The sequence below is a fragment of the Thalia democratica genome, unplaced genomic scaffold, assembly GCF_965202585.1.
Source record: "Thalia democratica unplaced genomic scaffold, ktThaDemo2.hap1.1 HAP1_SCAFFOLD_1634, whole genome shotgun sequence".
Classification (NCBI taxonomy): Eukaryota; Metazoa; Chordata; class Thaliacea; order Salpida; family Salpidae; genus Thalia; species Thalia democratica.
In genome coordinates, this window is record NW_028140464.1 from 1 (window position 1) to 25,966 (window position 25,966).

The 25,966-nt window shown below is 26.5% G+C and overlaps 2 protein-coding genes across 2 annotated transcripts; one reads left to right on the forward strand and one right to left on the reverse strand.

The window, feature by feature from the left end:
- The first annotated feature begins 18 nt into the window (after positions 1–18).
- Positions 19–15,275, forward strand: LOC145848727 (ankyrin and armadillo repeat-containing protein-like). Its single transcript, XM_082954006.1, has 29 exons — positions 19–113; positions 646–772; positions 836–959; positions 1,123–1,299; positions 1,405–1,521; positions 2,088–2,260; positions 2,495–2,651; positions 2,902–3,062; positions 3,381–3,495; positions 3,921–4,114; positions 4,320–4,427; positions 5,091–5,212; positions 5,322–5,579; positions 5,658–5,869; positions 6,727–6,912; positions 7,691–7,801; positions 7,897–8,096; positions 8,286–8,492; positions 8,594–8,770; positions 9,856–10,009; positions 10,499–10,660; positions 11,143–11,252; positions 11,899–12,021; positions 12,138–12,296; positions 13,317–13,449; positions 13,937–14,074; positions 14,188–14,373; positions 14,700–14,760; positions 15,124–15,275. Exons 1-29 carry the CDS (start codon positions 19–21, stop codon positions 15,173–15,175), a joined length of 4,299 nt encoding a protein of 1,432 aa, XP_082810132.1. The 3' UTR covers positions 15,176–15,275.
- A 2,220-nt stretch (positions 15,276–17,495) lies between these two features.
- Positions 17,496–25,326, reverse strand: LOC145848728 (uncharacterized; the record flags this gene model as incomplete). The annotated part of the gene is made up of 5 exons (XM_082954007.1): positions 17,496–18,038; positions 19,050–19,247; positions 19,607–19,689; positions 21,371–21,536; positions 25,216–25,326. Coding segments are annotated over 5 exons (1,101 nt in total), but the record flags the coding sequence as incomplete, so codon positions are not given.
- Between the last annotated feature and the right edge of the window lie 640 nt (positions 25,327–25,966).

Here is a 25,966-nt window from a genome sequence, read left to right on the forward strand (position 1 = left end):
GAAGAACTGGAGCAAAATATGGACGGTGCATTTTTTGATGCGTTTAAAAAAGAAGAACTGAGGGAACTGATTGCTGAGTACAGTTCTAACTGGCTATTATCAAATGACTCTAGGTGATTTTTTTATTAATTTACATAAAACAGACAAGTAGATTATTAGCCATTTAAAGTAAGTACTTAAAGCTTTATAAACTGAGAAAAAAATAACTACTTTATGTGTTCTTACAGTTGAATCTGTAAGGTATAGGTATAAACCAAAATTTAGGCACAAGTATAAACATAAGTTTGGTGTAAGAAAAACATACTAAAACTTGATGCAGTTCTGCAATATTTGCTCTTTTGTTAGTCATTATGTTTTACAAAGAAAGTAATGGTATAAAAGTACTATAAAAGTAACATGTAACTTTAATTTTTTTTTGGTTATATTTTTTTTAAATAAATGTTAACTGTTTTTCTTTTAAACTTTTCATTCTATTTTTTTTCGAAATGTTTTTAGTTTCAAATAAAATTCATTTTATTAACATTTTAGTTTAGTTTTAATATAAGGGTTTAGTAAAAAATAGCAGTCGTAACTTAAGTAGATTTTTAAGAACTTATAAAAACTAACTTTCTATACAGTTATTCTAAAATAGTTTTGCTTTATCAGAAATCAAGGACCAATGCCGATAGGTTTAGTTTCGAATTTGAAACTAAGCCAACAACCGACAACTATGACCCTTTTGTTTCCAAAAGACCATTTGGCTTCTGATTTGGAGTACAGAGAAGTACACCAGGTAACTTTATATTAATTCTAAAGTTTCATATGATCAAATACGATTCTTTATTCTATTTTAAAGGTCATACGAGAGCTGACAATAGGAATTTTCGGTACAAATCAAATGCCATGCTTGTCTTTGGAGCCTAACTTTGATCTCTCGTCTACATGTCATTTTCCGATGGCTTACAAGGACACAAGAGTGGGTAAGTTAAAAATAAAAACAAGTCGTATGTTTTGAATGCTAGATAAACAGTTACTATTTTCAACGAGAACTAGTTCAGTAGCACGTATAGGCTTAGCTTTTAAAGAACTTTAAAACCACTTGTTATAAATAACACATCTTTTTCAAATCTTACACATATGAAGGTCAGCTGTTGGTTGAAGTTGACTACGCCATGAAATCAATTTGGCACGGTGTGAGAGTGAAAAAGCTGCAAAGAGAAAAGCTTCAGGAGAAATGGAGAACACTATTGAATGTTAACACGTCCTCCGGAGAATATGACCAGGAGGGTAAAGATCCCTTTAAAGAATTTACAAACGCTGGTTTGTTTGAATTTACCGCTGAAGCTTTGAATAAAAGCTAAATAAGTTTTTCGATTTTAAGTTGCTTTATATTGGTGTTTTAGTTTTCAACTAGCAAAATAACAGGTCAGGAATTCGTTACAAAAGAAGCAATGTTGAAGGATATTTATAAAAAACTAAATGAAATTAACCCTAGCGAGAAAATAGCAGAAAAGGAAAGTCAGTTTTTCAATACTTATTCAGGTAAGTCTAAATTAGTGTTGTAATTTTATCAGTTTAAAAATATATATATAGACTAAATTTACAATTTTCTGTTTAAAAATAAATATCTTTTAAAATAGTCATTTAATTTTTATGAACTTTGATTTTTATAAAGTAAAAAGCAAATAAAGTATATCTTCAGTTCTAAAGTATATCTTCAATTGTTAAGAAACTAAACCTACAAACTTATAAAAATTATAGTTCACACCAATTTATTCTATTTTAGAGAAAATAGAACCTAAACTTTTTAATAATAAAATTAACATTTCCTATCCGTGTTACTTTTTTTTTTTCTTAAAGTTTAAAAAAAAAAAAGTTTCCAGTGCTTCAAATAGATAAATATTTTAAGATATGAGTATTTTTTAAGTATAAATTCAAAAAAAAGTGTTAAAAAGCTAGTAATATTTAAAAATTTTTACAAAATTAATAACTTACCTTTAAGTTAACTGTCAAGTATTTTTACTTTAGTGTAAACGTATTTTTTACTATTTTTTCATTAAACAAACACTTGTAAAAAAAAATTGATTAAACTTTTTAATTTTTAATAGACCATGCTCGTGTTTTAATGAGTTTTCATGTTTCAAGAGTTAGATGCTCACCAATCGCCAATGTTATAATTTGCAATTGTGATTACGACATAACTTCCTCTTTGCTGCTTGCTGATGACGATTTTATTTCTCCAATGGCTTTACAAAGAATGAATCGTCAGTTGAGGCGTCAGGTTAGAATTTAGATATAATATTATTTGTAAATCTCTATACATTTCTTTGCATTTTTAAAAGTCTATTTATGTTATATGTAAAGTAGTCTATAGTATATTTCTAAAACCAGTACTGAAAAAATTGAGTTTATAAAACTTAAAGTAAATTTTTGGACGTACTCTATATTATAAAACTTTTTTAATACTTTATTATTTATACAATTTGTCATGTATAAAAAATTTTTTGTTGCATAGGTAAAAATGATAAAAAAAGCCCTTCCAATTAATCCGAAAACAAGAAAAAGCATAGAAATGCTTAAAATAATCAATGCAGTTTCTCTGGTACTAGTTGGGTTGAAAAAGCGTCTTATGAAGGTTCCTGACATTCATGACTTTTTAACTGAATTATCAGGTAATTTTAATAAAAACTTATGATATAGAGAAATAAGACTTAATTGAAAAATTTTTGTTGCATAAAAGTATATCTGGAACAGCGATTAAATAAGATTTATATATTTAAATAATGAGTACAACAAGTTATCTTCACATCTTTGGTTCCTTTGTACTATAAGGTTCCTTTGTACACCAGGTACTTAGACTAAACTTTTTGAGCGCTTTTTTTGTCGTTCAATAAACAATGTTATGCCTTTAAAAATTTACAGTTGAAACAAGAAGAACAGAGTCTGAATTACCCCCATTTGCTATTGGTCCAAAAGATTTACATCCAAATCAAACTTTTACAATAAACGAGAATGGAGAACGAATCAAAATAGCCCATGTACATGGTGGCATACAGTTTGACTATGACACTACCGAAATTGAGGTGAAAATAATTAAGTAATTTTTATCTTTTCAACGTCTGTTTTTCTATTAAAATAACTGTGTTTATCGTATATTCTTATTTTTAAACTTCTTATTTTAACACGTTTAAATAAAAATATTATTATTATTGTATTTAACTTGTACTGTTCAGATAACATAATGCTGACTTTTAAAACTTTTTTTAATATTCATAAAATAAATCATACTTTGAATCATGTCATATTTTTTTTAATCATGTGTTTATTCACAGCTTTTTTAAACAAAGGTTTTACAAAAAAAATAGAAGCAATGAAACTTAAAACAGTTATCTCTTAAATAGACCTTAATCGATGAAGATTTCTATATCGAAACAAAAAATAACGCTGCTGAATACATAGACAATATAAAAAGAAGAAGAGCAAAACAAGAATATGAATTACAAACAACTGTATTAAGTAAGATTATTTGCAAGATTTTCGAACAATTTTAGCCTTTTTAATAAAATAATTTATAAAATGGTTTAAACTAACTTTTATAAGCTAATAATTTGCTTCTTTTTTTCTACTTAGTTGTTTGCATGTATTTGTTTATGTTCAAAACTAGTGCAAAAACAATAGAAATATTTATTTTGGAAAATATGTTTAAAAAATCTTGTTGAAAGATATCAACTAAGTTTTGGTTTGTTATTAACAAATTAGTTTATAATTAAAAGTTACAAGTTATTGAGGCGTTAGCATTTATGTTCATTTTTTAAGGCTTTTTAAACAAAAACTGTTTTATCAAAACTGATTATCTAATGATATAGTATAAACAGTATTTTGACAAATGATAATGTAAAAATTTACTAGTTGTGTTTTTTTTTAACACTCTACATAATTAGACGGTAAAGAGTACTACGTCGTTCATGTACCTTTGAGAGATTTTTATCCTGTGTCACCACCTCAGCCTACTTGGCTGCACTCAAAATACCAGAAAATAAACGAAATGCGCCTGAAAAAGCTTGCTATGAATGATCAGCAGATTGCTGAACTTTTTAAAAGTACATTCGGCATTAAAAAAGCACTGACAAACAAAGTAAATTTGTTTATTGTAAAGAGTTGCTTAGATTTTAATTTTTCTAAACGTTACCAAGTATAAACATTTTGTTTGATAAATGAATAATCACCATAAAAAAATCAGTATATAATAAAGTAAAACTAAAACTTTTTAATAAAAAAACTCAGTTTTAAAAACATTGTAGTGAACAATTTCATATAACTGTTTTTTTTAATCTCAACAGAATGTTGAGACTGGTTTAAGAATGTGCGCCTGTAGAGGCCTTGTAGCACCATTTATTGCCTTAATGAAGAAGATGCCTTCAACATCGCTCATGTCTCATGATATGATGGTTAGCATTAAAATTTGAAAAATTATTGTAATAGCTACTCTATTAAAAAAAAAACTGTTTAAACATTTTTAACAAAGTTATTAAACAATTAATGTGACGAAAAGAAACAAAAGTAAAGACAAACTTTTTTATAAATAAAAGAAATTTAAAAAATGGTTTAAATTATATAAGTTATACCAAAAATTATAAGATTAAATATATTTTTATAAGAATAACCAAATAACGTACTCAGTAATATAAAAAAAGTTTTATAACTTAAGTTAGTTTTTGTTGTTGAGTATGCGATGGTTTAACACTTAGTTGTAATAACCTACTTAATAGACAATGCTTTTTTCAAGCAAAATCATGATAAAGTTAGTTTTAGTCTACTTTAACAGTGTGTTTTCATTTGCATCAATATCTTAATACTTCAGGAACACTTAAACAAACTATTTACGTGTGTAGATGTAGATTAAATCTATATTAGTTCAATTCTTAAACATGTGTTACAAACTGTTTTCTTAAGAATTTAGAGTGGTACATTGATTGCACCTTTATAACTTCGAAAAGAAAATACAATGATAACTTTGGTTAAAAAAATGACTTCAACTATACAAACTAAAAATACATAACATTTAGTTTTTCAATTGTGAAGCTAGATAATTAAGTAACATTTCTATAAAGGGAATGACAGTACTTCATGATGCATGTATTAACAATCGCACTTCTATACTAGCTTTGCTACTCAATCAAAGTCTGAAACTTAATATACGAAGGTCTGATGTCAACGATATACAAACAAGCTAGTTTGAATTGCTAATTACACTACCTAAAAAAAATCATTTAACAGTCTTAGCATTTAGGGTTATTTCGTAAAAATAAAATATTAAAACTTAATATATTTTTGTACACAAGCCATACTTTGTTGATGGTTTTAAAAACACTGTTTCAGACTGTAAATTTTTCAGGTGGTACCCCGTTGCACTACGCGTGCCGAACGGGCTCGTTAGAATGCGTCACAGCTTTAATGTCTCACTGCAAGTTTTCAATAAACATGAGTGACTCAAAGGGGCTTACTCCTATACACCGAGCAGCTCAAAATGATCAGATAGCAGTAGTTAGAAGTCTGTTGCGGAGAAAACCTGACCTACTCGAAATACCAGCACTTGAAGGGTTAGTGGAAGAAATTAAAATTTTTTTTTACAATGCTTAATCGTTTAAAAAATTATAAGCCGGTTTAATTATTATCAGAGACGGAGCAACACCTTTACTGTATGCTGCTTCTGGTGGTGCTTTGACGACTTTTAAATTTTTAATAAAATTGGGTGCCGATTTAAACAAAAGAGATGTCCATGGAGACAGCTTAATTAACAGAGCAGCAATAAACTTTAATGCCGAGTTGTTAAAATTCATTCTAAGTTTAGACGATCTTGACTCAGATAAAGTTTGGGAAACGTTAGTTGGTAAGTTACAATTCATGAAAATGTATTATCATGAAATCTTTGTTTTGAGTTTTAAAAAGCAATTTAAATTGTTTTCAGCAGATAATTTAATGCTTTTTTTTTAACTGTATTAAATGGCACGTTTCAAAACTGTAATCCACGTTTATTTTAAGAATTATACAAACTATTTTTAAACAAAAAACGTACTAATATCAACTCAAGTAATAACAAAGTTTAAAGTAGTAATTTTTAATGATAAGTTTTGTTTACAGTTTCGCTAGCTTGAATTGTATCAAGCTCAAAAATTTTATTAAACTACATTTGTTACAAAGCCTAATTTTTTTATTAAACATAAGTTTTTTAGGAAAGTGAAAAGACGCCTTTAGCTCACAATTTTTACAATAATGCTTAACACTATTTTCCCTAAATAATCAAATTGGTTTTTAAGTAATGAAAACCGAAGAAATTATAAAGTATTTTCTTAAGAAATAAAATTAAAATATATATATATATATATATACACTTCAGTTTCGTGGCGTTGATACTACTAAATGCTAATATACCGTTTAAAGTAAGATATGCATGTGTAATTTATAAAAAAATGAGTAACAAAGTATATAAATTGAAAGCTGAAGAAAGTATTTTTTAATGATTTCATGATAAAATGGATGATTTAAAAAATTCCAGTAAGTTTGACATAAAACATAGTATAAACAGCTTATACCTAAAATGAGAAATATTTCTGTTCTAACAAGTTAAGTGTTGGATGAAAACCATATTGTTAAATTTTCTTAATTGTTGATGTTCGTTTCTTTTTTACTTGTTTTTTTTATTTAAAAAAGTTAATATTTTTCACCTTTTAAATTTAAATAATTTAGAGATGCTGAAGTCAAGGTCTGAAGCGAGGCAAGACGCATCACTGAGATGTCTTGAGATGATTTTACACGAAAACCCGGAATTTTGGAGACCTATTTATAATGCAGGTGCTGTGATTCCTGTTGTAAATCTTCTTAAAAGTAAAAAAAGAAGACCCAAGTCTGCAAAATTGACAGTTCATTGCATTAGTTAGTTTATAAAAATGTTTAAAAGACTCTTTTATGCAATTTTTAACATAATAAATATATTCTAAATTAGGAAACATTAATATGAAAACAAAGCAAATAAAAAAAGTACTGCAATTTTTTGTTTATATTGAATTATTTTACAAGTAATTAAAGTATTAGATTTGAAATGAAAGTAATTAAAAATCAGTTCAAGTTTATTTGGTCAAAAACTATTTTATTTTGTTAAAAAAGCTAAGAAATTAAAATATTAAGATATAAAATAAAAACAAGGTAGCTACTGTTTTGGATATTTTTTAATATTTAACAAATTATTAACTTAAAAAATAAAATCGGAAATTAATAACTTTAAATCTACATCAAAGTTATTGAATATTAGATAGCTAAAACTCTTATCTAAGTTCTTGGATATTGTATTGTTCTTATCTAAATAATGTAAACAAATAGTATAAAAACACATGTTATAAACAAGCTAAGTAACAAAGTAAAAATAGAGAAAATCAATTTTAGACGTTTTATAGTTACTAATTGTTAAAGTACATAAAACATAATTATACGATACTTAAATAGTTATAATTAAAGCTTTAGTTGAGTTGAAATATCTAATCTTTGAGAGTAAAGTTTTGCTATTTATTGACAAACATTAGTAAAAGTTTATGAAAAGTATTAAAAACTGTTTTCAAGAAGTTTCTATTTGTTTAAAAAACATGGTGCAAAATAAATACTTGTATACATTAAAACACCAATAATACAAATTTAAAGTAATGCTCATGTTTAACAGACGAGGAAGAATTTCCATCACCAATAAGATCGATTGCTTGCTCTGTTTTGTGCTTGATATCAACTCATGAAGAAATAAAACATGCCATAGCAGCGGCTGGAGCTATTCCATGTATTTTTTTATCTAATTTTTCATATGAGTATAAAAAATTATATTGATTAAAAGTATTAAATTTCGTGTTTGTAAAAATCAAATAACTTTATTAGTGCTGGTCGAGATGCTTGAACCGATAAAAAATAAAATAAAACCAACTTCGACCAACTCGGTTTATAACGAAAATTTTGATGAAAGAGCTGATATACAATCGAGGTCGTCTGTTGTTCTCTCGGATCTCGCAAGTAGAAAAGCAGATAAGATAGCTGAAAATGATGGCATTCAACCGCTAGTTGAACTATTACAAACAAATGTTGGTGCATATTTATAATCTAAAAAATTAAAAAGTGTCATTAACTTCTTCTTTAGATTAAATGTCTTATAATGAAAAAAATAAGTTGGCTTTTTATTTCTGTTAACTAAAATAACAACATATGCACTAAAATAAAATATATAAACTTAACAGTTTTAGTACATGCAACAATTTTATGTATTATTTTAGGTTGTTGATCTTTTGATTCACGTTGTAAACACTCTTGGATCATTATGCAGAGGTGATGCAACTGATAACAGGCACATACAAAGCCTTGTGGTGCAGCACAATGCAGCACCTTCGCTTGTTGAATTTCTCAATGCTCGTGATGACAAACTTCAATCAGCTACCTGTGAAACCATTGCTGATATTTGCAAAAATAATCAGCAAAACCAGGTAACAAATTAAGCGTTTCGTTAAAAATAAAACCTTTATCAAGATAAAGTTTTATTGGAAATGTTTTTTTCTAAGTAAAATTAGATCCGTAAATCTTGCAGAACGAGTTTGTGAAAATGGGTGTTTTGAAACCGCTGGTAGCAATTTTAAAAGGGCATTGCATCGCATCTCAGATGAAAGCTGCACTAGCTGTAGGATGCATTTGTGAACACAACTTAGATGCTCAGCTACTTGCAGACAAGGAAAAAGCTCCGCAAGCACTTTGTAGACTATTTCAGGTAAGTAATTTTAAATAAAACCTGTTTCATACCAACACTGCATAAAACATTTTGATTTTTTTTTTGTTTTTCTCTACTTTAACAACATATTTTTTGACAGACTTTACTTTATTTTGTGGTAATACTATGAATTAAACTTCTGTACAACTACTAAAAAAGCAGCAATTTTTTATATTTTTATTCAGAATATGTTTTTCACTTTTCAATAATGTTTTACTGTATATCTACAGTTTGTCAGGATATATTAGATAAAATTCAAGATATCCAGACGAATTGTATATATATATATATATAAAGAAACATTTTCGGTGAGTGAAAAATTTTTTAAAGTATAGAACACAATGATCTTACTTCATATAATTTTTATTGATGAAAGTCTTAATAATTTTACGCAAATGTTATAAAAATATTAAAAAAATTGAATTGTTTTTACATATATGTTTACATACTAATTTCATTTGCTTTGAAATAAAACATATAAACATATATAAGCTTTAAAATTCCCGTTATGAAATACCTTATAGGTAAATTTTATATATATAAATTGTAAATTTATGGTTTAGAACTATATTTTTTTGAAACTTGATTTAAACAGTAACATCTTTGTAAGTAAAAGTACTCTAATTTTATTTTTTTATAAAAATATTTTAAACTAGCAATAAAAGTACAAAAGTGGTTTATGAACTTTAAAAACCTATATAGTTAACTATATAAAATCAAAGTCGCATTATAAGTTTGTTTTAAAAATCCTACCAAAAGTGTTGTAAAGCTTTGAAACTTTACATAGTATCTTATGTTCTGTTTGTATTGTTTTTGTAAAAATTAAACTTGTACTACTGACGTATATATCATAAGCATAAATTTTGAAAATAATAAAACTTGAACAATCTTTAATCGAATAATAAAAGACCATTAAGCGAAAAGTTTATTTCTAAAGGTATCGGTATATTTAAAATGTTTAATTTCAACTCTTTATAACATCAGTTGCTTATAAAAACTTAATTATAATTGTGTATAGACTCTATTAAATTTGAATAATAAAAAACACAACGAATTGTATAACTATATAAACTAATTTTTTATAGATTTGGTCGGACTCGGTGCAAGAAAGAGGTGCGAGCGCACTCTGGTGTCTGGCGGGAGATCATCCGGCTCAACAGAGGAAAATATCCGAGCTGATCGGGAGCACTCAGATTGTTGAAATGCTCATCAGCAAGTCGAATATTCTGCAGCACATAGGTTAAATTTTGAAAGAGTTGGCGTGAAAAAATGCTTTTTAGATGTTTACTGGCACAATAGTTTTTTATACTCCCAATATTTTTCTTTTTTAACTTTTTGAAATAAAATAAATAAGGTCTTAAGCATTTCAATATACAAAATTTAATTGTTTAATGAATTTTTTTAAACTACTTTCATGTTAAGATATATTAGTAAACTAATTTTAAAACCGAAAACACTTTAGAATATGCAAAGAGTAGCAGTTTTTGAGCTCTAAATAGTTTAAAGTAAGGTATCTATATAAATTTCCCTTGCCTTTAGACCTTAAGAATTATCGACATTATAAGATATTTATCTTATTTTTTTTAATGCAACTTTTACTTAGTTATAAAAAAGAACAAAATATACATTAAAGTTAAAAAAATTTATTCTTGTTGATGGCTAACTTTGTGTTAGAATGAGCTTTTAAAGTAACTGAAGGTTTTAATTTCTAACAGAATAAATGCACAGGTTGTCAAACTATAACTGCTTGGGCTAGAAACAGCATAAAAAGTCAAAAGCTTTTGGCAAAAAGCAACGTTATCAGTCCACTCATTCGTCTTTTACGCCTCGAAAGAACTACAAAAAGTGTCTTACGTGCAGTTATTTTAGCACTGAATTCACTTTGCATAGGTATGCAAAATATTTTTTATAATATGTAGAGTTATAATAATTTTTATTTCAATAATATAAAAAATATTTTTTGTTGTTGAAATAAAAACTATTAATAATCTACTTATTATAAAAACATAAATTATTAAGTGTATAAATGTTTATAAATGATAATCAGACGTATAAAACAAACTTGAGAAATAGTTTAAATTTTTAAATAGAGATAGTCCTAGACAAGACGTTAAAAGGTATCCAAGCGGTATGCGACTCGATAACTGAAAGGTGTTTTTTGCACCAGGTCTTAGTACCAAATATTTTGAGCGCTTTATTTTTGTCGTTGAATAAACAATTTTATTAAATATGATTTCTTTAAAGTTAGTAAAAAACATTATTCTTATTTTTTTACAATAGACTTTACCCTTATTACTTTTTAGAGTTGTAAAATGTTTTTTTTCTATAAACACCAAGCTATAGTTTTATTACCAATCAAAAACTCTCCCCAGGTGTCGCCCACATCAACTGTAATCTAACACAAAAAGTAATCGCCACCGAAGGCGCCATCGAGCTCCTTCTGGCTCGCATTTGGCGCTCTGCTAATGACAAGCTAATGCAGGTAAAATCACTGTTTCTAACTTCCTTCGATTTTCCTACCCTTTTCCACTCTAGCTGTATAGAAAAGCTAAAAAGTTTCTTTATAAATTATTGATTTGTTAGTGCGCGCAGTCACAGTTTGCATTACAAATAAAACCTCGTGGCGTTCTTTTTCGATTAAGAACTGTTGCTTACTTATCCTTTAATTTTAAATTACGCTTTTTAAACTACCTGAATATTTAATGAACTCCGGTGGCTCCTTGCCTTTAAATCTATACGAGTGGATTTTAAACTATAAAAGGAGCAAATTTAAACAAATTTATAATATCATAAGTACTTATGACTGATACGAATAAAAAGTATAAGAAAATTAGTAAGTAAAACGCTTTAAATGTTTTATAATTTTAAGCATCCTATATTAAACTTAAACCTAATACAAACTACTTTGTTTAAATATTTTATGAATGTAGCATAGTGCTTACAAGGTTGAAAACTAAAAAAAACAAGTAACTTATTAACCTCTTAATTGTATAAAACTACTATTTTTTGCAGAAAACTTTTAAACACATTTAAGACTTAAAAAATTGCATTAGATTTAATAAACTCATTATTTAAATTTGTTATATACATAACTAAATGTAATGAGTGCATCAATTTATTAAATGTAGGTTGATCTGTACAACTGTTTGGCTTGTGTGGTAACTGGTTGTCGAGAAAATGAAAAGAGATTAAATGAAAACAACAAGTTCGATTTCGCTTCCATTCTCAAACTTGTTTACTCTTCTGATAAAGTGAATAATTTTTTCAAATTTAAATAGCCATTTCCTTATAAAAACCAAATAAAAGTTAATTAGAACATTTATTAAAACAAAACATTAAATTGTATCAGCACTAAACGTCGTTATAGGCAGTAAAGTTTGGAGCACTAGAAGCATTAGCAATGTTCGCGTATAATCGAATTTCCCAGCAACAGCTCATAGCAACTGCAGGAGATATTGATTTAAATGACTTCATCGCACTCATGTCCTCGAGTAACCCCATGTTCAGAATCGGTTCTGCGTTTCAGGTTGGAGCAAACTTTTTAAACTTTAGCCGTATGCTTTTTATTTAAGATCAGCATAAAGCTAACGGTGAGTTTTGTATTTCATTCAGCGTGTATACTTGGGTTACAAAAAAAAACTTTGAAAACAAACTTTTTTTTAATATTAAATTTATAAAGGATTGAATACATGTTTTATTTATGCTCTTTAAAGAATTTCTAAAGCAAATGTTATTCAAATGTTAGAAATCAAATGCAAAAGTTCATGAAAATTTGCTTTCTTAAGCAAAAAAAAGTAAACTTTTTGACGTGCCTTTAAAAACAATTTAAATATTAGTTCTTTGTAAAGACAATTTTTTCATATAGAAGTTTATTTTTAAAACAACATAAAGTTTATTGTAGATAAAAAGTAATCACAGTAAGCCTAAAGCTATTTTTTAAAGTTGACTTCAAAAGCATAAACATGTAAATAAATAAGAACTTGTTTTTGTTTATACATTTCAACTTTATTAGTTTTTTTATATATCATGTAAACTATAGACTTTGTAAGCAAAACAAAAGAAATAAACAAAAGTATGGTATTAAGAAAATCATGTGAAAAACTAAGATTTATAAGTTTTCTTAATGTTTATAAAGTTTATACCAAGAATGAAATATTATTAAGTGGTTTAAAATATCAAAACATTTTTTTGAATAGTTTAAATTATTAAAAAGTTATAAACTTACAGCTATAACTATTAATTTTACATTTCAAAGAGCACAATTATGCTTATTATTCATTTAAATTGAAACTAACTGTTAATTTTTACAACAACCATAAAATTCTAACAGGTTATATATTTTTAAAATTGCTTAAAATTTTATAAATCTAATCAAGTTGAAAATGGTAATTTTTATAGTTGCTTCAATACTTAAAACCAAAAGTTTTAGTACAAAAGTTTACTCAAACTATTTGTATAAGTTTTTTTTTGATACTTTGTTATTTTAGATATCGTAAAATAAGTAGTGGTTTAAAAACAAGAATATAATGTTTATAATTTATCTTAGCTCGTAGTACTAGCAAGACTAATAATTGGTTATGAAGTCGTTGAAGCTACTGCAAAAGGAATAATCACTCTTGTAGATTCCATTGATTGTGCTGCGGACAACTCGCACTACTATGACATCATAATGACCGCTGGTGAGTGAATATGCAAAAATGCCGAGTCAATTAATATGGGAGAATGAAGTTGTTGAGTGACAGTTGTATGTCATTTAGACTTACAATCTATTGCCACTTAAGCGTTTTGTTTTTTAAGATAAGTTCGCTGACTTCGCATTTTATGATGTTACTAGCTAGTGTTATCGACGCGATCTGTTTTGTTTATCAAGATAAAAAGAAGCCTATTGCAGTAAAACATACAACACAATTCATTGTTAAATTTTTAATAGTTTTTTATACGGTTTAAATATTATGTGTAAAAATTTATTTTTCGAAAAACCGACATTTGATATACTAAAATATATTTTTTTTACTTCTTTTTGTTTTTGATTTAAGCTCAAACAAAAAAGTTATTCTTTAGCTTAACGAAACTTTCTCTTTAAATACTTTATTCGTTAGCTAACATTTTATCCTCATTTTCTCCAAATCACTTAAACTTTAAGTTTAAAGTTCAATTTTTTCTCAGCCTCCTACCTAGCAAGCTTATGCCATACGCGGGCAGGTATTCCAGATGCTTTCGTAACCTCAGGAGCTGTCGACAAGCTGTTGTTGCACCTCAAATCGAGCCACGATGGAGTTCGAGAAGCTTGCGCTCAGGCGCTTGGTTTGTCATGCTTTGTTTGCCGATATGCAACAAACTAATATTTTAAAGTTCTCAACAAGCATTGAAAACATTTTGTTAGTGAGTTTTGTACAATGAGTCTTATATATTCCCAGGCTACCTGACTTTCAACAGAACAGCAAGCAGTAGACTTATGTCAAAATGCCGGAGAATATACGGTTTGTACGATCTCGTAGTTAGAAACTTAGGTGAAGATGGACGGCTTTCAAAGGAATTTATTTCAGAGTTCAAAAGACAAAAGGCTGTTGGTATTCCTTTTTCGCCTAAAACTTCCTACAAGCGTGAGTTAATTTTCTAACGCATTTTTTATGTTCTTTTTGTTTTTTAAGTTTTTAAAGTTCATTTTTAGTTAGAAACTATCAAGGTCAAGTTTCTTTATTAGTTTAGTGTGTTTTTTAATAAATTTGTTGTTATAGATTTTTTAGCCATTTGTATAATTATTATATTCTAGTAAAGATATCAATTCATATAAAGTATAAGTACTTTTAATAACTGCCTTTGTATATCATTTTTTAAACATACTTAGTGGTTTTTATAAAACTTGAAGCTTAACATTTTCAAAACGATAATTTTATTCAAGATCAGTTTTAATAAAATCTTAAAACAGGTTTTGAAAAGCAACGACCAAGAACTGTGCCGAGTAACTTTATGAAAAACAAAAAACAGTCGTAAGTTAAAAAATATACATGAATAACTTAAGCTGTTTTAAATTAACTGTTACTTTAAAATTTATTTATTTTTTAATTTTAATTGAAATCAAGTTTAAATAGCAGTTTGGATGTTCATTTGTTGTTTTTTTTTTAATGTAATAGGAGAGATTTTTATAAAAATTATTTTTGCATATTAATAGATGCAATTAACGGTTTAGAAAAAAGCACTATTTACTTTTCTTAACTTAACACTTTTAAGAATTAAAAAAATACTATTCAAAACGCAATAAATCTTTTAAACGATGTCTTTAAAGATAAAATTTAGCTAGTAGAAATTTCTCTATTTTAAAACGTGTGCAGTAAAATAACTTAATGTCATAGGTTGCATGGAAGGTCAAGGAAATCGAGGTATTTAAATTTGGAACTACCATAGATGCACAAAAGAAATATTTTATTTGAATATTTTTTACTTTAATGTGTTTTTATATTTTTATAAGCATATTTTATTTTTAGTTTTATTCCTATTTAATTTTTTTAAACTAAAACTTAAATATACCAAAATACACTATGATTTTTTGTTAAATATTTGGTTGTTTATAATTTAGTTTTTACAATATAAGATATAAATTATTTGTACCATTGTTTTTTAAAGTTCTTATAATATGAGTTTGACTTAAAGTACTAAACGTATTACGACATCATGTTAAAAAAATGTTTGAGCTTTGTATGTGTTTATATTTCAAACCAGTTTCTAGATTAAATACTTTTTGTTTTAACGTTTCAATCATTTTAATAAACTGATGCTTGTTTAACTAAAGTCTTAATTTTTTTATAATGAATTTATAAGATACTAGCAAAGCTCTGGTATTTTTAAAATAAACTTTTATTTCCTGTCATTTTAGTGGTGTTTAGTTAGTCAAGTTAGTATTTAAAGGTACGAAGGTATTGATCGATAAATCTATTGTCTTATACATAATTATTTAAAATTTCTAAAGTAAATTTTTAACTAATATCTAAAACATTACTAGTAATGTTAATAAGTTAATTTTTTAAATAATTAAGAATATATTTTGAATTTTAGTTAGTGAAAAACAGCTTTTGATGTACTCAAACTTAAAAAGTTAGAAGCATAAATCAAATTCAACAGATTAAAAGATATTTTCTCCTCAAACTATTTTTATTATAGCTTTTCTTCTTAAACTTCAATAAAATCTTTTGCATTTGAAATTGCAAATCAGTTTTTAAATTTTTGTATAAATCTAGCCATTTGATGGTTTTATTGCTTATCGTGAAAATAAATCGTAAACTATGCATACAATATTTTTTGTGAAAAAAAATAAAACTACTTGAAATTACTTTAAACTATCGAAGTAGAGAGGTGTCTGTGGATATCTTTTTTGCACTTATTCAAAACGGTTTTGAAAGTTTCACTGAAAACAAAACTTGCTCGCACGTACACGCCAGTTTAAAATGCAGCAAAAATAATGTCAACAAGCGTCAACAGTTCACGCGCAAGGCGCATGGAGTAGGTCGATACACGAAAAGCTCGAGGGAGCAAGTCGCAATGTTCACATTCACTGACAGAGTCATCGTCAGGAGGGAAAACTTTTTGCAAGAATATACATGTGAAGCATGCGACATGCCGATTTCGCGTTCATGTTAATTAGCACTGAAAATGAACACAAAGAGCGCATTGTTCTTGCTTCGCGGCGGTTCGAGTTATGTTTGTGTACAAGTGTCAAATCACACGCTTAATTATCCGTGATGAAAATAAAAGCTTCATCTCGGTGGCAAACACGTCCCGCTCTTTCAAGTTTTTGTTGTAACTGCCTTCATACCGAGTGCAAAGTTCGTACTGACTGAAAACGTCGTCGGGCCGTAAAATTAATTAACACCCACGAGTATTTTTATAATACCGAATTGTAGTATCTTTAGGTCGGTGCTAAAGCTGATAGTATAAAATCTTAATACAATTTTTTAACATAGTTCTAAAGCTTTTCGGTAAGAAAAATTTTATTAATTTTTTTTTTGTAAAGCAAACTAAACATTTTTAAATATTGTTGTCTAATTTAACAATTTTCACCTACCTCTTAAGTTTTATTAAATAAAAACCTTTATTGTGCACACTTTATATTACGTTAACGTTATGTAAACCATGTATAGTATTAACATCATTTTAATGGTACATTTTTCTTATAACAGTATAACAAAAAACAAACAAACGAACAATAACTTTATTTTTGAAAACTTTATTAAAAACAAGTTTAAATTCACACTAATCAACTAGGACATTAAAAAACATAAGTAAATAAATAAACTAGCAAAAAAACTGGAATTATAAAAAATAATATTTCAAAACAACAGTTCTAAAAATGCAAAAAAAACATCAGCATTCAAAATTACAAAAAAATCAAAAATTCATTAGCAAGTTTTGGTAAAAATATTTTGTGACAAGAAAATTTGTACATATTTTTGTATCTATACGATACATCAGAAATGAGTTAAACATTAAAATAACTTGGCTATGTAACTTTAGACTTTAAGAAAATAAGCAGTTGTGTATTATATTTAAGCAAAACATCAGTTTTTAAATCAACAATATTTTCTTTAGCTTAGTTGTGTTCTTACAAAAAATATTTTTGTCAACAGCTAATTGAAAAAACTTTAATTAGTATTAATTATTGTTATTTCGACCAATCAAATAGCTCCATCGTTTTCGTTTAAATCTTGTAACTTTCAAGCAGCGTGCAACATCAAACATTAGTTGTCGAAATGCTGCCGTCTTTCTGTTTCGATTCTTGGTCTTTCTTTGAAGGCAGCTTTTTCTCGTCTTTTTGCGCATTTTCCTTCATTTCGAGCGACTCGACATTTTTGCCATTCTTTTTGCTGCCGCTACTTTTCACTTTCGCAGCTGCAGCGGCTGCCGGAGCTCCATTGGAAGCAGCTGTTGTATCAGCTGACCCGTTTTTTCTTTTCGATTTCTTCAGCAGCACCTCCGGAGTGTTGAGCAGCACTTCATTGGCGTCCTTTTTCGCCGCCGCCAAAGTGGTCGCCGAAACGCTTACGGGTTGCAGGGAGATTTGAGTAGAGGACTTTGTTGTTTTTGACGTCTTCACAGCATTCTTTGCCGCCTTTTCTGTTGTTTTAGCAGGTTTCTTTGCTCCCTTTTTCACTGCTTTTTTAGCTGGTTCCTTCGGTGCTTTGGTGACTTTTATCTTTATGCTTGACTTGTGAGGCGTTTCCTCGTTAAAAATAGAATCGCGTGAGTTCTGCTCGCTGATCATGCTCGTTCGTCTCTGGTACAAAACAAAACTGTTTTAATTGGAATATTAAAATTTAAAAAACCTTTAAACTTTAAACAACTTGAAAAAAACCTAAAAACTTGTTTGTAATCAAATAACTTCTACTTAATAAAATTCAACAAGGTTTTTTTGGCTAAACGTCTTTAAATTAAAAGTTTTAAGTTTAAATTGTCAATTTTACGGTTTATATGACTTTTAACTTTTTAGAAGCAACCTTGAAATAAAATAAAGGTATATAATTTATAATTTTTAATATAAATTATTTTTAAGACACTTTTAATATTCTAGCAAAAGTAAATCATTAACTTAGTTTAAGAATCATATATATCAAAACTAACAATACAATTAAATATTGTATTTTATATAATTTAATGACAAAATTTTTCACAAATTACCCTTAAAAACTTTATTCTTTCGTAAAGCTATAAAAAAGCTTTCTACTTGACTAAACTTTATAGTAAAAAATACCACTTTTAGTTATTTTCGTTTTTTTTTAGACTTTGAATGAAGTAACTGATACTAATAAAAATATTTATACTTTAAACATTTAAGTTTAAAAATTTTATAAAAGACTTAGTTTAGTCACTGAATATATTTCTAGCTTTCATTATCAGTAGCGCATATTAAAATTTTATTTAAATTAGTTTTAAATGATGTAGAAGCTTTTTAATATAGTGTATGCAGAATTATTGTTTATTAGGTTTTCTAGCTTAACAAACACCAATGCTTTTTTTAAGAACTTTAAATTCCGATTTAAACCAAGCCCATAAACATAAATAAATTTTTACTACACAGTTTGCTACATTATTTGTTGTTTATGATTCCTTTTTGAAAAGTCATTCAAACCCCCAGGGATTGTTATCATTATTATTATTATTATTATTTTTATTATTATTGTTTTTATTATTATTATTATTATTATTATTATTCAGTTTTTAAAACCAAACAAAACTTTATTACTCAACAATGTAAAAATCGTTTTTTACGATTAAATCTACTACTTACAGTGAGGGAGGATCTGCAAAATGAAGAGTGTTCAGGCGGATGTCGCTCCCTGTACACTTTAACTGCGTAGTAACCAGCAATGAACAGCAACCCAGATGAGCCGAGAGTGAATATGGACACCCATATTGCTAAGTAGTCGAGAAAAAGGCCCTTTGAAGGCCATCCGGCGTATAAACATGAAATTTTGAATCCTATTGTCTGTAATCGTTTTTAGCCGTATTTTTTCGCGTTGTTTGTTTTTGTATTTAGTCGTGTACAAAATTTCCAGTGTTTGTTTACTTTAATTGTATACCAAGTTTTAAATACAAAAAACCCATAATTAACTGAAAATCTCATATAACAAAAACAATGCTAACTTTTTTTGTTGCAAATATTTTTGTTGATACTAAATAGTCGTAAGTACTTTGGTAACAAATACTTTTTAAATATTTTTTTAAGTATATCTTAAAATTACTAAGACACAAAACAAAACTTTAAAATGTTTATTTTATAATATATCAAAATTTTGGGAGTGTTTTTATAGAGAAAAAATTACGTAGCGATCTTAAGTTACTTACTAGAGTTTTGTTCTTGCTAAAATTTGAAACTTGCTGTTTTACCATGTCAACAAACTCGTTTTTTTCTATTATTCCATCCAGATCTAATAACAAGGTTTTAGTTAAACAGCAATAACTTTTCAGTTACTATTAAAGAAGTATTTTCAAACCCAAATGTTTTACTTGTATATGCATTTTTAATTACTTTATGAAATTTAAGACTATTAATCACAGAATTACTTTCCTAATAAAGCTGTTTATAATTTTTTCATTTATAAGTTTTTTTAAAACAGAACTAAGAACTACCCAATAAAATAATATGTAAAGAAAATTACAGCTTAAAATAAACACAACTAATGAAATATAAATAAATTTGTACTTTTAGTTTTAGCGTTTATACAAATTGGTTTGTGCTAAAAATAAACATTTGTTTTGTTTATTTGTTATACAAATGAAAAATTAATAAAATATTTTTAGTGTTGACTAGAGGATATATTTTATTTTAGTTATGTAACTCATTAAAATAGAATAAGCAATTAGTTGTTGATCAAATGAACAAATAAAACTTGTTGCTCTATAAACTGATTCATACGTAGTGCACTTCGAATTAAAAGATGCTAAAGCATAAATGATCTCATTTATTGAAAAATCAGTTGTTGTAAACAAAACATTTTTTAGAGATTAATTTTGCTTTTTCTACGTTTTCTGATTTAAGAACTAATGGCATATATATTTCAATTTATTCATCCTTATGAGTCGTTTTATAAAACTTATTGAAAAAGGAATAAGTATTAAATGTCACAGTATTTTTAGGTCTAAAGCGTTTAGGCTAAGTTTTAGCTTGCCAACTACTTATTTTGTATTTTCATCTTGTATTGTAAGTTTAAAAAGAAATCGGTGATGTAATAAAAATAGGAGTTACAATTTTACTTGTAACAAAGTTACCATAATGTTATATCAAACAACTTCTGTTACGCATTGGACTCTTGTTTAGTTTGTAAGATAATTTTTGTTTATAAAAAGTATTAATATATCAAAAAATACATAAAAGTTGTTTAAAAGTCATCTCAAGTTCTAAGTGGTATATTTTAAACTTGTCTAAAAGTTAACTAATCATAGAAAACCTACGTTCCATTACAACTAAGAAATGAAATGCTAAAATAAATCGATGATAAAAAGCGGATTGAAGATTTAAGGAAAGGGAAACGAACTAAGCAACACCGTAGCTTCTTTTAACTATTGGATGACGTAGTTTTTGGTTATAGACATCGATTATACTGAAACTTCTATTCAAAATGACTTAAATAGTTTTAAAATTATGTTTTTCTGCTTAATTCAAAGTAATAAAAGCTTTACAGTGATAATAATTTTGTATAAAGACATTATGCTTTTATTTGAAATTTACTTTGTAACTAATTGTTTATCGTTCTCTAAGTAGATTTTTTTTCGAAAAAACACTGCCTTATAAAGTTTCTTTTATGATTTTGTTATTATAGAATTATAATTATTTCAAAAATAACAGTTTTAACTGTTTACTTTTAGTGATATTTATAATACAATACATTTCAATACATATGTACTAAAAAACAGCAGTCAGTTAGAACTAGAATGAATTATTTTACAGTTAGTTTTAAGTTAAATAGATATAAACACGGAAGCTTGAAGCAAATAAAGTCTATTGTTTCTTTTTATTTTGTTACTTTAAAATGTAAACTTAATGTTATATGCTTTGACTAATAGACATTTAGAATATTATTGAAGCGTTAACTTATATTAAATGCCTACTTGTTTTAGGTGAATAGGCGTAGAATGTATACGAATAACTGTTGTCCGCATCTTCAGTTGGCGTTTTCAACGGTGGAATGCACTTTAATGATATATTTTGACCTTCCAGGTAGATCTCTAAAGTAGTCATCCCATGTTCAATTGCCATCGATTCATTTGGTTGTTGCTAAAAATGACTATTTTTTTTAATAATAACTTTTAAGTGATATACAACAGTAGCTTTAATCAAGTATTTGTGCTAATTGTGAAATTAAAGGTTCAATAAACTTTTTTTTTAATTTTGTATATTTTTTGAACGGAATATTTTTATATAATATCACCTAATTTTGTATACCTACAAACAAAAGTTAGTACAAAAAAGTTGAAATAAAATAAATTAAATAGCTAAAATATCCATCAAAAAAGTTGTGAGTAAGAGTAAATTAATTGAGTCTTATTTTTCTTAGTATAATTTTACCATATATTTTTTTTAATACTAGTTAAAGGAAACTATAACGAAGCTTTTCTATATTAATCTAATAATACAGCTCTGCGACGTTTTCATTGAGTAAACAGTAGCAACATTGTTACTTTTTAATTAACTGAGTACTTTTTAAATAGTTTTTGTTATAATTCAACAAATTTGTTTCATTCGAATCTTTTATTAGCAATTAATAATTTTTGAACGTTTATTACAAAATATAGTTTTCGAAAGTAAAGCATAAAGTCAGTATTATTTATTGAATGTATGTATTGTATTTTTAGAATGTTTAAAACAATAAATAATTTAATTATATTAAAAAAAAAACTTAATTTAAATTTTTGATTTAGTTGCTAAGAAGAAAAATATGTACAAAATGGTTTATTTCATCCTTGAAGTATTAGGACAACTAGAAAATTTAAAACTATTAATGTTAAAATGCCATATATTTTTTATTTTGAAACATTTAAAAAACTTACTCAAGTTATAATCAAATAAAAACATAACTGAAAATTTTGTTTTCAGCTTGATTTTTACATAAATATATAGAATTAATTTTAAAATACTACGTTAAATACTTCAAATAATTCTAAGCTAAGAATTGTTAAGTAAGTAAACTTACATCAAAGCTCTGAAAAAACTTCTGCTATCTTTCTCACCCGTGGACTTTTAACGTTGATTAAGAGTAACAATAAAACAAGTTTTAAACTAAAAATTAGAAAAAGTGTTTAATTTATTTTACTTTTATTGTAAGAAAAGAGTTTCACCTTAGAATATTAAAGTTATTAATTACAGATCGAGATTTGGTTTATTGTTGTAGGTTGAACTTTGAAAACTTTGAATTTTAAAAAATAAAGATGTATCAAAATCATTCGGCAATAATAAATTAACGATTCATTTTAAAAAAATAAGAGACAATAAGAGCTCATTTTTAACTTCAAAATCATCATACTGTAGTTAAATTTTATAAGTACTTTTTTAATATCTTCATCACACTTAATACGCATGTGATCTTGTTTCAAATGTACTGAATGTATTATAAAACATATTCTTAAACTTTTAAGCACAGAGCTATATGTAAATAGAAAAGGTTAGTATCAAGCCATCAAACTTTTTTGAACTGATGAATATTGTTATGCTTGTAGCTCAGATAGTTTACTGTCAGTTTTTGCTTTTGCAAATGAGCTAGAATTTAATGAAAACTTAAAACATTATAAATTTTAAATTATAAAAAATAAAATATTATACTAATCTAGTCCTAGCCAATATAAAATATAGTCAAAACTTGTTTGGTTCTTTTAATATTAAATTTATTTAAATTTAGTAATAAGATATCGTATAGTACTCACGTATAAACTATGTGTCTTCCTTAAATTATATTATATTTATTAAAGTAGCTTTAAACACTTTGTCTATAAACTAATTGAAAAATTAAATAAGAAAATGTTAAGTATATTCTAAAATTATATCAAAATTTACTAAACAACTGTTAAAATTTAATATTTCATTTAACTTGGTTTTTCTTTTGAAATATTAAAGAACGAAATTCCACATACATACTTTAAAGATGATTAGTTTTAAGGTTTAAAATTTAAAAAAAAAAAATTTTATTCAGTCTTTAATAATTCGGAACTTTAAGGTTTTTATTTAAATAAAACTTGTACTTTAAGATCTAACAAAAAAATCTTTGAAAAAGTCATTAATTAAAACTCATACACTTTTAAGCATTTAAGGAATTTAAAAAAGAATAAGTTTTCAAAAAAAAACATTATTTTTATAAGTTATCGTATAGTTTTCACTATTTTTGGTTAAAATATAAAAGCTAAGCCAAAATAAAAATTATCTATTATTTTTTTTATATAGAATAAAATTAGTATAAAAAAAAAGAAGATTAATTACTTTTGCAATTAAACATGTACTAGTTATACTTTTGTTTTTGAATTAGCTATATAAGAAATTAATAGTTAACGCTTATAAAATTGCTATCAACAATAAAAACTTTTAAGTACTTAATTTGATAGATCACAAACTTTTTCGCTATTTTAAATATGTTAACAAGACTCTAAAACTAGCATATAAGTTTAAACGTTTTATTTAGTTGTATTCTACCTCAAACAACTAAAATGTTTTTATTATGTTAAAACGTTTTTTAATTTGTTATTAGTTTTCGACTAATAATATTTTTCTAACGTTTTATTGTAAGACCAGCTCATACATTTTTGAAAAAAAAGGCAAATCTTGGTCGAACGACTATAGACGAAAAGTTATTAAAATGACGTCACAAAGCAAAAATACCACAGCAAAGCGTCATATGTTCGCAGCAAGACTATAAACCTGTTTTTGCAATTTCTCCTTGGATATCTTAATACGTAAAATAAAATTATTTGGGTTTGATTAACAGGATTGCTAAAATTCCGAAACTCTACGTGTTTAGTTTTTGTACTCACGTTAACTTATTTATATAATTTACCTTTTTTAAATAAAATATTAAAACAAACATACAAACACAAAACTAAGCGATTATGCTTGAACAACTGTATCGGTTTTGTTCAGCAACTTTTTCAAAAGATACAAAATTTACAAAAAAAATAATACGCGCATTTCTAACTGGGCGGGTGGTCTGCTATTGTGTTTGCCCAACTTCTGTTGCAACAATTTGAAGGAAAGCAGACGGCCACCGTTCGGTCAAATTAATTTACTTAAATGAAATTTTTACTGGAAAAATATTATTTTCTTCTTTTTGGCCTCTTGTACTGTAGTTAAGTGCTCATATACTACAATAATATTTATGCAAACTAATGAATTTTTCTCAAGGGAAAATATGTGGTTGAATCATTTCAAAATATAAATTTATGAAGAAATTTTGTAACAGTTGTTTTGTAAAAAAAGTTAAGCTTTATATTTATAAATGTTTTTATTATCTAACTGTTATCAAGCTTTAAAGGTTGCAATAATTTCACTATATCTAGGGTAACTTACATACAAGGAGGATTAAAAATTATTTTTCAAACTGACACAGAACATCCTAATTCACTTTGTTTGCTGCTTCCAGCAAAGATTGTTCTTGTTATCAGTAGAAGTGCGCAGGGAAATCTTATCTCTTTGGCTACTTACTTATGCTCTTGAATAGATGTACCGCTGTGTTTCATGTCATGTTATGTATACGCTTTTATTTACTTTTTTCTCTAACCTTGCTTTCCCGTGTATATGTAAGATTATGTTACTGAAGTAAAAAACATTAAAAACAGAAAAAATATACTTTTATTTTTGAACTAATGTTTTTTAAACTAAAAAGGTGTAAATATTTTAGATATTCATTTAAAAAAACCTCTTGACTTTTCCTAACTAAAAATCTTAAAATCTGCAACAAATAAAGCACACAAACTTTATTTTTGTCATCAAAGCTGTCATCCACAGAAACGCAAACTGTGATGATATTTCGCCCCTCGTTTGTAGTTATGTCATCGTGCTTAATTATTTCGCTGCACCCTTTTGTCTGTTTTAAAACGATTAAGTTTGGTATATTTTGTATTTAAAATAAACTTTTAAACTGCTAAATAGTTCAAGACAACTTAATATTGTTTGCACAAAATTACAATGTGTTTAAACTGCAAAGGTTAAATATTTTTAATACATCATGACTTTGTCTTAGTTGATTTTTATTTAAATGAAATATGTTTTGTAGCGACCTCAAATAAACTTTTGTCTAAAAAATTTAAACAAACTGTTCTTTCTACTATACAATCTTTAAAATGATACTATATGTAAATTTACATGTTTACAAATACAGAAGTTTTATACAAAAGTAAAACTTTCTATTAAATTAAAAGCATGACTTATTGTCAAAGTGACGCATGAGTGAATTCAAAAACAGCTATTATTATCTTGTATTTCCCACGAATTGCATTCTATATAAAATTTCTCCTTTTTAGGTAAAAATGTATGATTAATCGGCAAAAATGAACTTAACAATTACACTTCTGTTTTTTGGTTTTCAACGCAACTCATCATAAAGTGAGTAACTTTAACCTACAAAATTAATTTTTAATATGCTATGCTGCTTACGCAACACCAGAAAAAATTAAACTTTACACTAATTCACATTTTTTAAAGAAGTTACCACTTACAATAAAACT

Bases quoted from the DNA above. Each gene is read 5' to 3' on its own strand.
- LOC145848727 (XM_082954006.1), top strand. From the start codon at position 19: ATGGACGGTGCATTTTTTGATGCGTTTAAAAAAGAAGAACTGAGGGAA. The intron at 960-1,122 runs GTAAGTTAAAAA...ACACATATGAAG, and splicing joins TTACAAGGACACAAGAGTGG to GTCAGCTGTTGGTTGAAGTT. The intron at 8,097-8,285 runs GTTGGTGCATAT...GTATTATTTTAG, and splicing joins TTGAACTATTACAAACAAAT to GTTGTTGATCTTTTGATTCA.